The following is an 18,507-nucleotide window of genomic DNA, read 5'->3' on the forward strand; positions in this document are numbered from 1 at the left end:
GAAAGGAAAGGAAAGGAAAGGAAAGGAAAGGAAAGGAAAGGAAAGGACAAGTAAGAGAGAGGCTCTGAGTCCTTAAGCTAAGGCATGTAGCTGGCTGTCATTGTTAGAGAGCCTAGCCATCCTGCTCTGGCCCTAAAGAGGTGTGTCTGGGTCTCGGCCACCCTCCATTCACTGCTCCCTCTGTATGGCAATCACACTGGAGATGGGGAAGGGAAATGGGGAGAAGTGGGAGGATGTTGAACTACAGATATCCTGGTATAGAGTTGTCAAGGAGACGTGAGCCACCCAGTTCCAGGGGCGTAGACTCATGTGCTCTTGAGGGCAGAAAGCTGAGAGCTACCGCCCAGATCCCCCTCTGATACTGTTTGCAAACTCTGCTCTCCCTCCCCAGAGTTGCGCATCTTGCTGCTGTGTGGTAGTGACCTGCTGGAGTCCTTCTGCATCCCAGGACTCTGGAATGAGGCAGATGTGAGTAGCCAGGTTCCGAATCCAGGAGCAGCTTGGGGTGGGGGGTGGGGGATATGGGAGAGGCCTGCTTGGCTTTGGCTTCTGTCTTCCTCCCCATCAAAGACTGGAATCTCTTGCCTCCTCAAAGTTCCCAAGAGGGAATTCATTCACATGACTATGGAGGAAAGTTCTCACCTATCCCAGTCTCCCACGGCTTATTTATTCACACCCCTCCTCGGCCTCACGCTGGGAACCCTGGGAAAAAAGCACTCTGAGTTATGGAATGTCTTATTCCAAGCGTTGCCTAGGGTGTGCATGCTGGGGCCATGGAGACATGAAGGGGGGGAAGGTCAAGAAGAAATTTTGCTCTTTGGAGATTATAAGTGTGGTTTGTTTTCCTTTGCCGCCTTTGAAGGGAGAGTAACTACTAGCCCAGGCTCCCCATAGCAAAAGAATAGGGGTCCATAGGAGGGACTCTGGTTAATGGCAAAGTAAATGGATCCTCTAGATGACCAGTTTGGCATAGGGAAAAGAGCCTGTTAACTCAAGTCACTTAGAAGTTTCCGCTGGCAGTTCTGACTCCGATGGCCAGTCCACTTCTTTCCACAGATGCAGTTCTCTCTTGCTGATTTATTAATTCTCTCATGGGATACATAGCCTGAGGTAAACCAGCTCCAACCTCATGGTCCTATGCAAATTATTTTTCTGTCTGTTTTTGAGAGAGGGTCTTGCTATGTAACCCTGGCAATCCTCCTGCCTTGGTGCATTGCAGGTAGCAATGTCAGACTTCATGCTTTTTTTTTTTAATGATCTTGCTGGATAACCATGCCAATCATTCAGCTACTCTAGTTACCCAGTGAGACTCACTTTGCCCACTGTTCAACATGTCAGTCTGACAGTTGCTGAAACAGTTGCAAACATTCTTTAAAAAAATTATTGACAAGGCAGCCAGATGTGAAAAGGCAGGCGCCCGAGGTCCCCAAAAGGTGAGGGACATTTATGAAATAAGCAGGGTCTGAGGGTTCAAAAAGATGATTGCCACAAGGAAAGTAGAGTAGCCTGTAGGTAGGCCAGCAGAGCTTTACCTGGGCTATGTTCCGAAAACAGTGACATTAGTGGACTCTAAGGGTGGAGCGTTAGCCATCTGGCATCAAAAGGTCACCCACTGGACACTTGCATAGGTCAACCTCCAATTCCTGAAACACAACTTGGGCAACTACTGTCATGGTGACCCAGTCCGTCAGGTATTGTCTACAGTGAAGCTCCTGGGAGAACTCCGCCTCTAGGGAGGGTTTAGGAGGAAACTTTGCCCTTTTGAGATTATAGGTGTGCTTTGTTAGGCTTTGCCACCTTTGAAGAGGTAGCAACTACTTACTACCCTAGGCTCCCCTTAGCAAGAGAATAGGGGTGTGTGTGTGTGTGTGTGTGTGTGTGTGTGTGTGTGTGTTGGGGGTGGGGGGGAGGATGTGTGCAAATGGCTAATGGCAAAGCTAAGTAGGATCTTTCCAAAGTCAAAGCAACCCAGAAACAAAAGCAAGAGGATTAATCTGGGCTTTCCCTTAGCGTCTCTCTGGACTTGAGGTTTTTAAAGTCCATGGTATGTTACGGATAGTGGTCTGAGACTTTAAAGAACTTCCTGGTACAGTCTCTGATGATAAGCGTTAGGAGACATGACGTAACATGAAATCTTTCATCAGAGAAAGGGGACATTCAGAATCAGAATTTTTCCATTTTTTCTTCGTCTTTAAAATGGGCATAAAATAGTGTTTACCTCACATAGATTTTTGAAGACTCAAATGACACTCTTTAAGTGTATGTAACAGAAAACTCCACATGGTTTTTGCTTGTGGTTTCTGAGACAGGACTGTCTTTGCCCAGGCTGGCCTCAGACTTGCTGTGTGGCTGAGGATGGCCTTGAACTCCTGATCCTTTTCCCTCCAACTCTCAAGTGCTGGAACTAGATTTGCCCATGATACCTGGCTTGTAACAAATGCTATTAAGAAACTTCAACTAATGTGAGCCAAGCACCCTGGTGCACCCAGTAGCTATTCATGGTGAAGGGAGTACAAGTTAAGTACGCTGTGCGCTGTGGGGGAGGGGCGGCAGAGAAGGACCATCTGAGTAGTGTTTTCATCTGCTACCCTGGAGCAATTTCCTGCAGGTGAAATTTTAAGCTTCCTTTCTGCTTTGGATTAAGTGGCTTAATCAGCTTTCGCCTTCCACTCTCTACTAGTTGGAAAAAGTCACTGGCAGAGATTTCAGCAAAGCTGAGCAGTTGTCTGGGGCCCCTCCAGGGAACCCTGAGCAGTCCGGGAATTTAGAAGGATGAGGTTGGCAGCTGGTCCAGGAGTTTGAAGAGCCACTTGTGTGAGCAGGAAATCCCTGGGGCTATTTACCAAGTGGGACCTGTGGGGAGCCTCTTGTAGCCTGAGGTAGGCTACTTGGAGCCTGAAAAACACACACACACACACACACACACGCACGCACGCACGCATGCACGCACGCACGCGCGCCCCCTGATGCCAGCCTCCTGGTTAGATCTCTACAGGGTAGATCTCATTTCCTACCTGCTGTTTTGGGTCTCTACCCTACCTCGGGTCTTTCTGGCTCTCCTCAGTCATTGGTGTTGAGCTTTTTAAAGCATTTAGAGCATTGGCTGAAACAAAATTTAAGGGGCTGGAGAAATGGCTCAGCAGTTAAGAGCACTTGATGTTCTTGCAAAGGACCTCAGTTTGATCCCCAACACCCATGGTCTGGCCGCTCACAACCACCTATAATTCTGGCAGGGGGAGGGGGAGGAAGAGGGAGGGAGAGGATGATAGAATGACCATGATGACACAAATTTTAAGGGGCTATGGAGCATGTGCATAAAGTACTATGGTGACAAAGACATGTCACATTTGGTGCAAAGTCATTGAAGACCTGAGAGCCTTGTTCTGGAATGTGGGTGGTTTCTAACACAGGTCCTCAAATGTCCTCTTTTGGCCTCCTAGGGCACCTGCAGTTATATAAAACACACAGAGACAGACACACACACACAAATAATAAATGTCACAGTGAAGTCTTTGTCCATTCCTGTGTATTCCCCCTGATAATGTGCGGGAGGGGTGTGCCAAAGTCCTGACCAGTTTGACTTCCTGGATTCCTGAGACGAATTCCCATTTCTTAGGGGCACTTGTGTAAAAAACAAAGGGATGCCAGTCTGAGATGGGTGACTTTGGAACATCTTGTGGCAGCCATAGATAAACCAGCATCAAGGAGGATAACCAGAGAGCCTCACTCTTCCTAGGACTTAGATGAATTAGTGCAAATCCCAACGCTAAGGAGATAGTGTGGGTCTAGAAAGGTTCTCTTACCCTAGGGAGGCCCTGGATAGGATCCCCAGTGTTGTAAAACAAATGAAAACTAACAAAAATCCAAGGACTGAGGCTGGAGAAGTAGCCCGGTTGGTAGAGTGCTAGCCTCATGTACATAAAACCATGGGTTCAATCCCCAGTACCATATAAGCTAATCCCAGGATTGGGAGATGGATAAGAAGATCAGAAGTTCAAGGCCATCCTCTACTACCTGGGGAGTTCAAGGCCAGCCTGCAATGCAGGAGGCCCTGTCTCAAAACAAAGAGGGTGTGTGTGTGTGTGTGTGTGTGTGTTTAAAAAAAGGTTCAAAACCTGAGAGTCCCATATTCTTAAAACTTCCCATCTCAGACTGACAGACAAACCGGATGTCTGGTCATCCTGGAGACCTAGGATGTCCATCCCAGTTACTCCCAGAGGGCACAGCAGTCCCTGCATCTACCCTGTCTGAGGCAGTAATAAGAATCCCAGTTCCCTGCAGAAACAGTGGAATTGGAGTTAATCAGACTAGGCTGTCCCAGCTTAGAGCAGACCTTCATCCCGATGCCACCCAGCCAAGTGGTCTTTCCCAATCAGGCCCAGTTAGTAAGGTTTCTTAGAATCATTGTTCAGAGGTAAAGTGGAAGTAGTATCTAAAGATACAAGGCTCTGAAGTAAAATAGTCCCGGTTCAATCAGATCTGGGAAGAAACAGGAGTTTATTCAAAAGGGGGTAGCCTTTACTGTGTCAACTGAAACTGTTAACATCTTCAGGAAACTGGCTGAGTGGGCCTGCCCCACAGCAGACAGCCACAGCCTTTCCTAGTCTATCCCAGTCTGCTACATAGTCAGCATCACTTGTTTCAAACTCCAGAACCAAAACTCTCCGTCAATGGCTCCACACCCAGCCCCACAGTTCCCCTACAGCAGTGTCCACTCGACACAAAGATGTATCAGTCCACAGTGAAATCTGACCTCCTGTGACCAGTGACACACCCCCTCCCCTTACATTCCACCGAGCGAAAATTCCGCACATACTCATCAAGTTTCTCTCAAGTGGCGCACAAAGGAGCTGCTGTGTGGTCTCCTGGCTGGCATTTTTGTTCTTGTTTTCTGGGGTTAATCAAGATCCAGGCTCCTGGACCAGCCTCAGAGCCCAGGAGCCAGCACCACCCCCGGCTCACTTTCATTAGCAGGCTAGTTTCTTCTGTTACTTTGTATTCTCACAGCTCCGAAGCAACATAAGGAAGGAAGGTCTTCTTTAGGCTGAAGGGTGAAGGTGGAGTCATTGCACGGAGAGCATCACAGCAGGGGCCTAAGGCAGCTGGTCCCTCTAAATCCGCAGTCAGGAAGCAGAGGGAGACAATGAATGCTGATGCTCTACTTATCTTCTCTGTTTTACTCAGGATCACCAGCCCATGGGTAGCTACCACCCACACTCAGGGAAGCTCTTTTCTCCTCAGTTAAACTCCGTAAACACCCTCACAGGCAGGCCCAGAGATGTGTCTCCATGGAGATCCTAAATCCCATCAAGTTGCCGGCTTCCCTGAAGTAGCCTAGTCCTTTGTTTTTCTGCATCTGACAGAAACACCTGTGCAGGTATCCAGACACGGGTCAGGAACTAGATTAAATCAAGGCAGAAGGCTCCTGGATCAGCCAGGGCTGAAACTTTTTCTTTGCTCCTCCCTTAGACAAAAACCCAGTCTGTGGTACAGGGCTCCGAGGATGCCAGGTGCTTTGTCCATCATCTAGCGGAAGGCAGGCAAATTAATTCTGATTTAAGCATTCCTCCTTTCCATCAATCTTTCAGCAGTGCCCTTGTGAACATAAGCATGCATTTGCCCACGAGGTTCTTGCAGGCTAAAAATACCCTAGTTATTAAAGCTTATGTTGTTGTCCGACATGAAATTAAGCATATAGGAAGTGTGGAAGAGTTTTTGAATCAGCTGGTAGGTTCTCAGCAACTGTTGGATGTTATTTCATTTTTCTTTCGTTGCTGTTAAGTCCTGGGGATCTAAGTTATGGTTTCCTACATACTAGCCACCCAACTATATCCCTGTCCCTCTTTGTATTTTTCGTCTTAAAATTATTTTGTTTTATTTATTATTATATGGCATGCAAGTGCCAGAGCTCACAAGTAGATGTCAGAAGACAACTATGTAGAGCTAGTTCTTTCTGTCCAGCTTGGCGTGGGTGCCAGGGATAGAATCCAGGCTGTCAGACTTGTGTGACAAGCACTACCTGCTGAGCTGTCTTGCCAGACTGTGTTTTTCATTTTAAAGATAGAGTCTTCCTAAGTTTTCTTAACTGAGTGATCCTCCTGCCTCAGCCTTGTGAGAAGCTAAGATTAAAGGATGCCTTACCAGCCTGGGCTCATTCTTTCATTTTTGAAATATTTATTGAGCACCTGCTGTGTGACAGCAATCACTAGTCTACAGCTAGGGGGACAGATAGAAATGAAATATTTGGCTAGTCATCTTGCTTTCTAGTGGGAAAGACAGACAATAAGTGAATCATATTCAGCTGTATCTCATCAATTTTCTGATTTAACCCCTTTGAGATGGAATCTCTATTCCCATCTTTAAAGTATGGAAAGGGGACTGGCAAGGTGGTTCAGTGGATAGAGGCACTTACTGTCAATCCTCAACTCACGTGGGACAAGGAGAAAGTTGGTTCAGGCGGGTTGTCCTCTGGCTTCCACATACACATGATATGTACACACACACAACCTGTGCACTTACACACACACACTGAATAAATAAGCATAACAATTTACAAGTATATACACAAAGGGGGGCTTAGGCAGGTTGGGACTTGTTCTAGACAGTACAGCTGGTGACTGGAGGGACAGGATCTCACGTGATTCTTCAGATCCTTTATCCAGTTAACATGAACCTGTGGAAGAATGACAGACATCCCTCAAAGCAGGCCCTGGGGAAGGCACAAGCCGGGCATCAGATCATGGCCTGGTCCAGGTTAAGCAGTCACAAAGAGAAAATGTTTTCATGTAGGGGGAAGGCTACGAAAGACCCAGTAGTGGGCACAAGCCTGGGACGGAGACAGCTGACGAGTGAGTTGGTCCTCTTCATTTGGAAAGGCTCTGGTTTTTGATGGAGTGTGCCAAAATCACTGAGTGTGATGATCACCAGCCTGGGTCACTCTCAGGGTATCGCCATTTTAAACGAGCAAGAGGTAATGTATAACTGAAAGGATTAAATGTAATTCCAGACTTCAGAAGCTGGCCAATGAAGAAACTCTTTTCGTCCTGAACTTCTCAAAGCCTCACATTCTTTTCACTGGTTGTGCCCTACATGCCTCCAGCCAACCAGTTATGAACTAACCGGCTTCCTACATCCATCAGCTATGGGAACATAACCAAAGAAAATAAACAGAGGAAGAGCCGGGGGCATTAACCACTCCAGAAGAAATCCCAGGGCCCCAGGATAAATGGAGCAAAGACAAACATGTGGTTATTCAGGCTCAGATGACTTTTTATCAAACTGCTTAACTCCAGCCCGGAAGCAGGAAGCCTGTGGGACTCTTCCAGCCTCGGGGGATTAGGTCCCCACATTGCTAAAACCCAAGCTGAATAATCCACAAAAGAAGGACCCCCAGCCCCAGTGATGCAAAATTTGGGGGCTGATTTCTGCTCATGGATCTCGTGGAAAAGGTGCTGTTGATTTGGTTTTCAGGCTTTTGACACGAGGCCAGAACTCTGGGCCTTTCCACACTCCCAGTCAAACTGGCAGCGCAGTGGGGTTGGTTTCCTCTGGGAAGCCCCACTGAAGGAGCTTCCATTTGTTTGTGTTGAGGGCCATCCTGGAAGTGCACTCCTGGCTGCCTGAATCTGATCACACTAGCTCTGGACCAGCCTTTCCTCCAGACAGGGGCAGAAGCCAGAGCAGTACAGAGGATGCTCTGCTGAAGAGTGGTTTAGACGTTCTCACAGATGGGGATTTACGCCACCCAGAAGTGCTTACAACTATATGGTCTAGGGGGCGATAGAGAGCAACGAACGGAGAATAACTGATAAGAGCATTTATTTATTTATTTACTTAAGAGCAAGGTGGTGGTTTTCCTTCCTTAATGTCTTTGATTTTTTTTTGTTTTTTTTGTTTTTTTTATTTCTTCATTTTTCTTTTGCTCAGTTTTTCTTTCTTTCTTTCTTTCTTTCTTTCTTTCTTTCTTTTTTTTTTTTTTTTTAATAGGCTCTTGCTATGTACCCAAATTGGCCTCAAACTCATGATTTTCCTACCACAGTCCTTGAGTTCTGGGATTATAGGTATATGCCATCACATACCACGAGGTCTGTTTTCAACTTGTGGTATTTTTTGTTATTTTATTTTATTATTTTTATGAGACAGGGTTTCTCTATGCCCTGGCTGTCCTGGAACTCGCTCTGTAGACTAGGCTGGCCCCCGAACTCACAGAGATCAGCCTGCCTCTGCCTCCCGAGTGCTGGAATCAAAGCCTCGCCACCACGGCTGGCCAGAGTTGTGATATTTTTAAACTGAAGAAGTTTCAAGTCACTAAAACATGAATCTATTGATGGATCTAGAAGAAGTGTGAAGCCATGGGAAGACCCTTCAAGAGCGACCCAGGAGGGATCAGATTCGATCACTAGCTGTGTAGGTAGAACAGGTTCCTCGATCACATCAAGTTGGTTTTTCCATCTAAGAAATGAGGACGGAGACACGTATCTCAGAAGACCACTGTAAGGATGAGATGCGATAATAAAGCTCCGGGAAGAGTTACTGGCACGTGGCAGAGCCCTTGGTAAATGCTTACTGGTGGCCCCGTGCATCTCGGACTGCCATCTACAAAGGACAGAGAAGGAGGCTGGAGCCTTTGATGTGTCATACCTGGAGAACATGAGCAGGGTTCTGAGCCCCGACTCAGCGCCACGCTGGGTCGTGCCAGTGAAGCTTCCAGGCCTTCAGTGCATCTTGAAGGACCTTATTGCTAATGAATTTCAGCCCTCCGATGAGACCGCCCGAATGACCGCTCTGTGTTGGGATGAAATACTCCATCATTATAATCTGGGCTTTGTTTGTTTTATTTGGCTGTTTTTGCCAGTTGCTCATAATGTGTTAGTCACTACAAGGTGTGAGTCACTGCACATTACCTTGCCCGTATCCTTCAATATAGTCAAAAATAATCTTTTGTTAAACCTCTCAATTTGTATTTTTAAATTGTTTTAGCTGATGTATTGTTTTTAATTTTTATCTCATGTATACATACATATGATATAGCCTGCTGAGTGAATTTAATGCTGGCCACGTGGTGTTAAATCCAAGGGAAGATTGCTTCTCCTCATGGCAGTCATTAACTGCCTGCATCTCGTCATCCAGAGACGGGGACCCTGTGGATTTCCTTATCCACACTGACAGGTCAACTGATGTTGTCATTGTTCAGGTCTTGTTTAGGCAGCCATATTGTTGAGATTTCAAGAGTGCAGCTTTTCTGTCCTATATATAAAACATAAACTCTTACAATCTTCCACCCCTCTTCCTAGATGCTGCCTGAGCCTTGGGTGTAGGGGTTGTATAGATGTATGGATTGGGTTGGGTAAGTTCTTCTATGCAGTCTGGCTAGTTGAGGCTTTTCTTTTCTTTGGTCTTTTGTTTATTTTCTTCTTCAAAATAGGGTTTCTTAATGTAACCCTGGTTGTTCTGGAACTCACTCTGTAGAGTAGGCTATCCTTGAACTCAGATCCACCTGCCTCTGTCTCCCAAGTGCTGAGGTTAATGATGTGTGACACCACTGCTTGGCTTACTTGTGGCTTTCTGTGATGGTCTCTGCAGGTTCTCCAACCCATGTGGTAGCTACAAATATTTGCTTGATGTCACCCGTTAGACAGTAACCTATCCAAAGGATGAAGTCCTATCTGTCTTCTCACTTGTACACCCTTAGTATCCAGGAAAGTGTCTGGCTAAGACCACAGAGCATCTATCCAACCATCCTTGAAAGTCACCAGGGCAGGTCTTAGAATTCAGCCTCTTGGAAGGACGATGAGGAGTCCACATTCCTTCCAAGAGCTTTGCCTCCTAGGTCATAAGTGCTCTTTTCCCCAAGGCCAAGTTGCTTCCTGCTTCGACATGCCTCATATCCTCCTCCCAGATTCCCCCTACTTGGGAAGCAGAGTCCACCTCCACCTGCTTCCTCTCTTCCGCCCCACCTCTGTCTCCCCTGGAAAACTTTAACCATAAGATGAAAAGATAAGATCAAGACTAGGCTGGGCAGGATGATGAAGCAGGATGAATGGTATGGACCCCTCCTCTGAGGCCTAACACACAAGCCTGGGGTAAGTGAAAAGCCCAGTGTGACCAATCAGGTCTGCTCTGTTCACCTACTCCTTCCCTCCCACTCCATATTCCCAAGAGCAAGAGCCATAGGAAGAGAGCTGGGACAAATGCTCAGTCCCAGAGTTCAGTACCCTCAGGGTCCCAGAACCAGTTGCACTCGATGTGTGTGTGCGCCCTATCCATTCCTCACCACACAGAGGAATGTCCTATTCTTCCTGGAATCTCTGGAGGTGCTGAGGTGCTGGAGTGCTGAGGTGCCTGTCTTCATTCCATTCCACCAGAAGGTTCAGCATAGTACCCTGTAGTTTAAAGTGGTAACTCCTAAGACAAGCACATAAGAAAAGCTTAGGATTAGTGTATCATTATTACCACCACCACCACTGTGTGTGTGTGTGTGTGTATGTGTGTGTGTATGATGTGTGTGTATGTATGTATGAATGTGTGTGTATGTGTGTGTGTGTATGCGTGCGTGTGTGTGTGTATGTGTGTGTATGTATGTATTATGAATGTGTGTGCGTGTGTATGTGTGCGTGTGTGTGTGTGTGTGTGTGTGTGTATGTGTGTAGAGAGAGAGAGAGAGGAGGATAATTTTTGGGAGTGGCCTCTCTCCCCTCCACTGTGGGTTTCAGAACTTGATCTCCAGCCATCAGGTTTGTTTAGCAAGGGCTTTACCCACTGAGCCATTTTGCCGACCCTAGGATTGGTTTTGATGTATGCTTTGTCAGTAGCCACAAGACAAGACCAGACCTGGGGAATGTTTTTTTTTTTTTTATCTCTTTTTCCCTTTTTTTAAAAAAGACTTATTTATTGTATGTATGTGAGTACACATAGATCTCTCTTCAGACACACCAGAAGAGGGCATCAGATCTCATTACAGATGGTTGTGAGCCACCATGTGGTTGCTGGGAATTGAACTCAGGACCTCTGGAAGAGCAGTCAGTGCTCTTAACCACTGAGCCATTTGTCCATCCCCAGGAATCTGTTTTCTTGTTTGTTTTACTTTATCTGCTTACTTTTCACGAAAAGACTTGTCAGGATGTATTATCTCATTAAATAGACTCTTGTGCCGCTGGCTCAGCTGGCTCAGCTTTGGCACTGGCTATCCCCAGTGGCCTCTCCAGGACTAGTGCTTCCACCACAAAGCTCCCTGAGGTTTCCAAGTCAAATGTGGCTTCTCAGGCATTTTCCTTTTCCAACAAAGAGATCCTAAAGAAGATCTGAAGGCTTTAGCACACTGGCAAGCCTTCCCTGTGATGTGTGGGATCGGGTTTGACCAGTTTTTCTGTGTGTGTATCTCCTACTTTTGGCTCGGTCCCTCTGGTCTTTATTCTCAAAATCTTCTGGATATGGCAGACTTGTTGGTACCGTTCATTAGACCCTTTCTGTATTCACAAACTGAATGTGGCCAATTTTACAATGACCAGTCATTATAATGGTCACTTTTACCGTTGTAGAATTGGCACCAGTAGGAACTTGTCTGTCCCTCCATCCATCTGTCCCTCCATCCTCCCTCACTCTTGCAATCATACATGTGGTAGTAAGATCCAGGCTATGGAAGTTAATTTGGCTAAGCAATTTTTGCTGTAACCACCACCAATAATTAGCTGTAATTTTCTAAATGCAGCTTTCATCTTTCTGCAGATCGGTAGGGCTCACTTCACTTCACACACTCAGATGCATCATGAGATGCATCTGAGGATCACTGAGGCCTTATGATTAGAACTTTCTCAGAGCCCCTCTGTGGAGCATCACTGAGCTGTCAGACTGTGCTGCTCCTTCCTAGGAAATGGACGGAATGCCTTCCCCTCGACTCTCCAGTCACTGTCCTTCGTAATTCACTTGTTCTTGCCGATGCTCAGATACAAAGAGGCTAACATGCAACTCTCTAAATTAGGCTTGTAGCACCCGTGCACAGGGATGGGAGCTTCTCACTTCTTTCTGTTTATTTATTTTGTTTGTTGGTTTGTTTACTGGACAGTTTCATGTATCCCAGGCCTGCCTCAAACCTTCTGTGTAGCTAAAAATAACAGAAGCTTCTAATCCTCCTGCCCCCATCTCTCAAGTGCTAGGATTAGAGATATGTACCACCATGCCTGGTTTAGGCAGAGCTGGGGATTGAGCCCAGGGCTTCACGCATGCCTGGCAAGCACTATTAGTGAGCTGTATCCCCATCCCAGAATGAAGGTTTAATATATCATAATTGAGATGGTATCACCCAAAAGTAAAGATCTGAATGTTGGGGACAGATTGAAAAAGACAAGAAATTAACAGCAAGGCCAGGACAATTCAGGTGTGAAGGATTGTGGCTAAGGACTCCCCCGATGCAGCAAACATGGTGGTTGTAGACATAAATCATCCTCTTACAGTTGAGAACACAGTTATAGACACTGACTACCCTCCCCAGGGTTGTAGGACAGTCAGATAACCAACTCTTCTAGACAAGGAGCTGTATGTGCTATGTTCCTAGCTCCTGTCCTCCTTCTCTTTCTCCTCTTCCTCTTCCTCCTCCAGACCATTCTTTACTTCTGTCTTACATCCAATTCCTTTCAGCCTCTCTCTTAGAAGGACACTTGTTTCTGATGTTATGGCCACCCAGACTAACCAGAATGATCTCAAGATTAATTCCCTCAGTTTAATCATATAATAGTCACAAGTTCCAATAATTTGGACGTGGGTTGGGGGTGGGGTGGGGAGGAATCATTACACCAGTGGAGACTTGGACTGGGGTATAAATGAGAACTGAGCAGCGTCATATATGTTTCTGTTTTGTTTTATTGTTTTAGCCAGGCAGGCTTTGAACTATTTATTGATCTTCCCACCTCCACTTCCCAGTGCAGGGATTGCAGACATAGTCCGCCAAACCTGGCTCATACATTCGTTTTGAAGACAATTAATTGGATTTTCTTATAGGCTGAATATAAGGTATAAAAGAAAGGGAAAAAAGCAAGGAAAATGCCAAGACTTTTGCTGGGTACAATTATAAGAGACAAAGGCCATAGGAAAACACTTCTTTGCGACAAAGGGAGTCTGTATTATGTAGTTTTCTAATGCTGTGATAAAACACCATGACCAAGACAAGTTACAGACGAAAGAGTTTATATGGGCTTGCAGTTCTAGAGGGTTGAACAGAGTCTGTAAGCATGGTAGGAGAAACAGCAAGCTCACATCTTGAACAGGAAGCAGAGAAAATGCCCTGGGAACGATAGAAGGCCTTTAAAACCTCAGAGCCCACCCCCAGTGACATACTTCCTCCAGGAAGGCCACACCTCCTAAACCTATCCAAGCGTCTCTACCAACTGGGGACCAACACCCAAGTCTCTGAGGTACAGTCTCATTTAAACTCCCAAAGAGCCGTTTTACAATAGCAGTTCCAGAGACTCATGAGCCGTTTTACAATAGCAGTTCCAGAGACTCATGAACGTATTAAGATAGAAATATACCCTATGCTGGAAATACTGACTCAAGAGCTTTCAGTGGAATTCAAGAGCTTTGAAATGGAATGAAACAATTAAAGGTGTGAATATAGTTCCAAGGACAGGGAAGCCCAGTGGAGTCTGGTGTGTCAGGGTCAGAGAGGACTGAGAATCAACATAGAAACCAACAGGGAACATCTACAGAGGGAGGAGAACAGGAGATAGGGGGTCTTGGGGGCCTGAGCCAGAGAAGTAAGGGTAGGATGGACAGCTGAACTCTTCAGGACAGACAACTCTCTACCTGACACCTTCGTCAGCCTACACACTCTCTGGCATGAAAACCCACCACCTAGAACAGCAGAGATTATCTCTAGTGTCTGACCTGAAGCCAGGAAGAGTGGCTGCTAATCTGCAGGTCGCATGGATCTTCTCCTCAGCCCATTGGTGGTTCCCCAGGAGCAAACTCGTCACCCGTTATTAGAAAGGAGAAGTAACTCCAGCAGCAAGGGCTCCATCTGCCTGCCACCCACCAAGCCTTGGCATCGTTCCTGATTGGGTGTCAGATCATTTGATCCTGAGTAGCTGCACACACATCACCCAAAGAGCAATTCCCTCGTGGGTGCCAACCGCCATTCAGTCATTCTGTTCATGTTTTAAACTAGAACATTTGCTCTGAATGGCTCCCTTACCACACACATCATACAGAGAGCGCCCATCGCATGTGCATTATCTGGCTGTTAGAGTCAAGCATTGGAAAGCAAGCCCGCCATTACTGAACTCACACCAGATTATCCTAAAACATCTACAGGAACAGGCCGTTCAGGAATCTCTGTGTGCTCCTACTCCAGTACATTCTCATTTTCTCCTTCCCTCATGCCCATTTTTCCAGTTCTAATTCTGTATTTGACTGACTCACGAACTCCGTTGCACATGGGAATCACCTGGGGAATTGTTTTTTAAGCACCGTTGTCTGGGTCCCATCCTGAGACATTCTAGCTTAGTTGATCTTGGGTATGAGGTACTTGTTGGGAAATTTTAAAAGTTCCCTGGGTGATTCCTTTTTGTTGCTTTTTATTTTAAAGTTGCATTTATTCATTTGTTTGTTTTCTGGGCGTGTATGTGTGCACACCCATGTATGCACCACAGTTCAAGTATGCAGGTCAGAGGGCAACTTGCAGTCATTGGTCCTCTCCTACCATATGGGTCCAGGGAATTGGACTCAGATTTCCAGACTTGGTGGCAAGGGCCTTTGCCCACTGAGCCATTTCGATGTCCCACCTCATCTGGCAACTCTAATGTATAGGCAAGTGTGAGAATCAGTTTCTGAATAGCGAACCCCGTGCATGGTCTCACAGCTGACAAGAGGAGCTGGGTCTCCCTGCAGATTCCTGCCTTGCCTCTCCTGAACATTTCCAGGCCTGCAGGACAGAAGCCTTGAAGCAAACTTAATGTGAACCCCACCTACATAAAACATGCTGTATTCGGCTCCAAATCTAGATGGCATGAGCAGGTGAAGGCTCTGATACTGTGTGTTTAGCCTGTAGTCTCTCTCCCCTTGGATGCTCAAGGCCAACCTTTTATTTCAGCAACATCAGAATTCTAACTACATTTTTGTTTTGTTTTGGGTTGGGTTTTTTGGTTTTTTGGAGAAAACAAAAAGGGTTTCTCTGTGTAACAGCCCTGGCTGCCCTGGAACTTGATTTGTAGACCAGGCTGGCCTTGAACTCACAGAGATCAGTCTGTTTCTACCTCCCAAGTGTTGAGACCATAGGCATGTGCCACCATGCCCAGTCCTAGTTGCAATTTTATGTTAAGCAGTTGTTAAGCAATAGGGAAAGCAGAGTAAAAGGTGGATAGAAACACCCAAGGATATACAACACACATACAACATATACAACACACGCGCACACACACGCACACACACACACACAGGATTAGACTAACAATGGCATTCTGACAGTGTGAAACATCCTGGTAGAGAAGAATGGACCACAGGTTTTCACCATTTCTGCCTTTGTGAAACTAGTTTTAAGAATTATGGGGGAAAGAAATTCTGAGCCCTTTATCCCTAAAGCAGATCTTGCTCAATGAGTTGAACTGCTTACAAGCAATACCCTTCCTCCTCCTGTGAGATCCAGAACTGGCAGGATCTAACCCTGCTCAGAGCCTACCAAATGCTGTAAATTCCAAGCTCCTGAAAATGAATATCAGCGCATTTCTAGAAGGCGATTTGGTAATATGTCTCAAGAGCTTGAAATACTTCCACTTCACATCCTTTTGTCCATTTATGTTACTTATCCTGAGGAAATACTTAGAGATGTGGTAAAAGATTTATGTATAAAGATAGTCATCAAAGTGTTATGTACAAAACCTCAGTTGCAAAAACTCAGAAGTAACTATAAACGCTCCATACTATGTGGCTAGGAGGAAGTATAGAAAAGGTTAAAAACCCATGTTCCACGTGGTTTTTATTTATCTATTCAGTGTGGGAGAGCATGGCACGGAGGTCAAGTTGCAGGAGCTGGGTCTCCCTGCACCAGGTGGGTTCCAGGCACTACATTCAGGTCATCAAGCTGGACCGCAGGGGCTTTTACCTGCTAAGCCATGTGGCTGGCTCCCAAGTCAGCTTCATGATGTGGCAGAATGCTCTCAATATAATGCTAAACAGAAATAACGCAAGTTGGGCCTGGAGAGATGACTCAGTGGTGAAGAGTGTGCACGGCTTTTACAGAGGACCCGAGTGCGATTCCTAGCACTCCTATCAGGTCGCTCACCACTGTCTGTAAGTCCAGCTCCAGGGGCATTGCTTCTGACCTTCATGGGCACTTGTGTTCATGGATGTGCATGTGCGTGTGTGTGCATACACACATAGACAGAGAGAAACACACACACACAAAGCAGGGGAGACACATACAGAGAGACAGAAATACACACATATACACTCGTGTTCACAGAGAGAGAGAGAGAAAGAGAGAGAGAGAGAGAGAGAGAGAGAGAGAGAGAGAGAGAAAGAATGTTTAAAAACAAAATAAATCTTACCCAAAACAAGTAGAGAATGCAGGTAGTTACTACGTAAGCAGTTGAGTGTTCGCAGTGTCTGGGACAGGCACCAGGGCCTCATGCATGCTAGGGAAGCACTCTACCATTGAGCTGCAGCTTCCTGCCTCCTTTGAACTGAGTGAGACTGTGGATCTACACAGCTATTCATAGATACGAAAGCACTGTCATATGCAGAACGGTCAACTGTGCCTTCTGGATAGTGTGCTTGAGATTGATTTCTAGTTTTTCTGTTATTTCCCAAGCTTGTATTGTATTTGTAATTAGAAAAAAAAAAAAGAGCGGATGTGGTGTCTCATACCTGCCACTTCAGCATCTGGAGCTGAGATAAGGAGACGGTGAGTTTGAGGCTAGCCTAGGCTAGCTATCAAGATCTTTTCTCAACAACGCTCCCCCAAATGTTTGTTTGTTTTTAATTAAAGGATTTTATTTCTCATAATGAATCAAGCTTCTACCAGAGGCTGACCTCAGAAGTGACCCCCGTGTAAATTAGCCCGTCAGTACCTGTGCACACAGAGACTCATTCTGAGTGTGTCTCTGCTTTCGGCTATCCTGGAGTCCCACAGCATATGGTTGAGCCATATGAAAGAAGGGAGAAAAAACAATCTCTCTCCTGGTGTCCTTCTGAGGGCTGAGGTAAACATGCTGGACAGTTCCATGCAAAGCAACAGAATGTCACATAACTCTGTTGTAGTCACTTGGTTGGAAGTTGTGGTGACAGCTTTCACCGTAGATGTTCCTCTCTCTTTCCCTTCTCCTCTCTCCCTCCCCCTCTTCAGATGGAAGTGATTGTTGGGGACTTTGGAATCGTGGTGGTACCCCGAGACGCAGCGGACACAGACCGAATCATGAATCACTCCTCAATACTCCGCAAATACAAAGTGAGTCCTCCATCCCCTGCTGGTACACACCTTTGATACCACTGCCTTTTTCTGAAAGTTCTGGGGGACTGGAAGAGTGAGGGAGCAAGAGTAGCCCCTGGAGGGATTGGTGACCTGGTCTTTCTGCTCTGTTTCCAGAACAACATCATGGTAGTGAAGGATGACATCAACCATCCCATGTCTGTAGTCAGCTCCACCAAGAGCAGGTATGGTTGGCAAATGGTGAAGGATCCTTTGGCCAGACTAGCTTAAAATTTTCCACAGCTTTCCTCAGGCAGTGGCAGCCTGTCTTGGTTAATGTTTGTACTGCTCTGATAAGACACCATCACCAAGGCAACTAATAGAAAAAAAATTTGAGCTTCAAGTTTCAGATAATGAGCCCAAGACCATCATGGCGGGGAGCATAGCAGCAGGTGGGCAGGCAGGTATGCTGCTGGAGCAGTTGCTGAGAGCTTTGGACACAGTCGTGAGGCAAAGAGACCTCAAAGTCTGCCTCAAGTGTCATACCTCCTCCAACAAAGCCACGCCTCCTAATCCTTTCTAAACAGTTCCACCAACTGGGTACCAAGTATTCACACATATGAGGTTATGGAACAATTCTCAGTCAATCCACCACACAACCCTTAGATTCAGGTAGACACTTGCTGTCCAGCATTCACTCTTTTTTGGACTTCATGTATTTATACCTATTTCCTTTTATGTTTTATTTTGTTTTCAAGACAGAGTTTCTCTGTGTAGCCTTTGGCTATTGTGGAACTCACTCTGTAGACCAGGCTGCCCTTTGAAATCAGAGATCTACCTCTGCCTTCTGGGTGCTAGGATTAAAGGTGTGTACCACCTCTGCCCAGCAGTTTACTTTTAAAAGAGGAAACAATACATTAACTGGTCTTAGTTGGCTTGAGGGAAGAAGAGGATTTTTTAGTTGTAGACTCTTAGTTTTGGGTGCTGATAAAGCTAGGCTTTATAGTAAAAGTATAAGGCAGGCCACCATTTTTAAAAAGCCTCAATGTTAAGAGTTTTAAATGAAGTAGAGGTATAGTTCTCATTTACAGAAGTCCAAAATAATTGAATCT

At 45.9% G+C, this 18,507-nt stretch overlaps 1 protein-coding gene across 1 annotated transcript in view; it reads left to right on the forward strand.

Annotated features, from left to right (window-relative positions):
• Positions 1-18,507, forward strand: part of Nmnat2 (nicotinamide nucleotide adenylyltransferase 2) — a 164,391-nt gene that overhangs the window by 142,785 nt on the left and 3,099 nt on the right. The window contains exons 8-10 of the mRNA XM_028775779.1: positions 392-468; positions 17,333-17,434; positions 17,573-17,640. Of these exons, the coding sequence (XP_028631612.1) occupies positions 392-468; positions 17,333-17,434; positions 17,573-17,640 (247 nt within the window). The remainder of the gene's footprint in view (positions 1-391; positions 469-17,332; positions 17,435-17,572; positions 17,641-18,507) is intronic.

The sequence above is a fragment of the Grammomys surdaster genome, unplaced genomic scaffold, assembly GCF_004785775.1.
Source record: "Grammomys surdaster isolate TR1022 unplaced genomic scaffold, NIH_TR_1.0 259, whole genome shotgun sequence".
NCBI lineage: Eukaryota > Metazoa > Chordata > Mammalia > Rodentia > Muridae > Grammomys > Grammomys surdaster.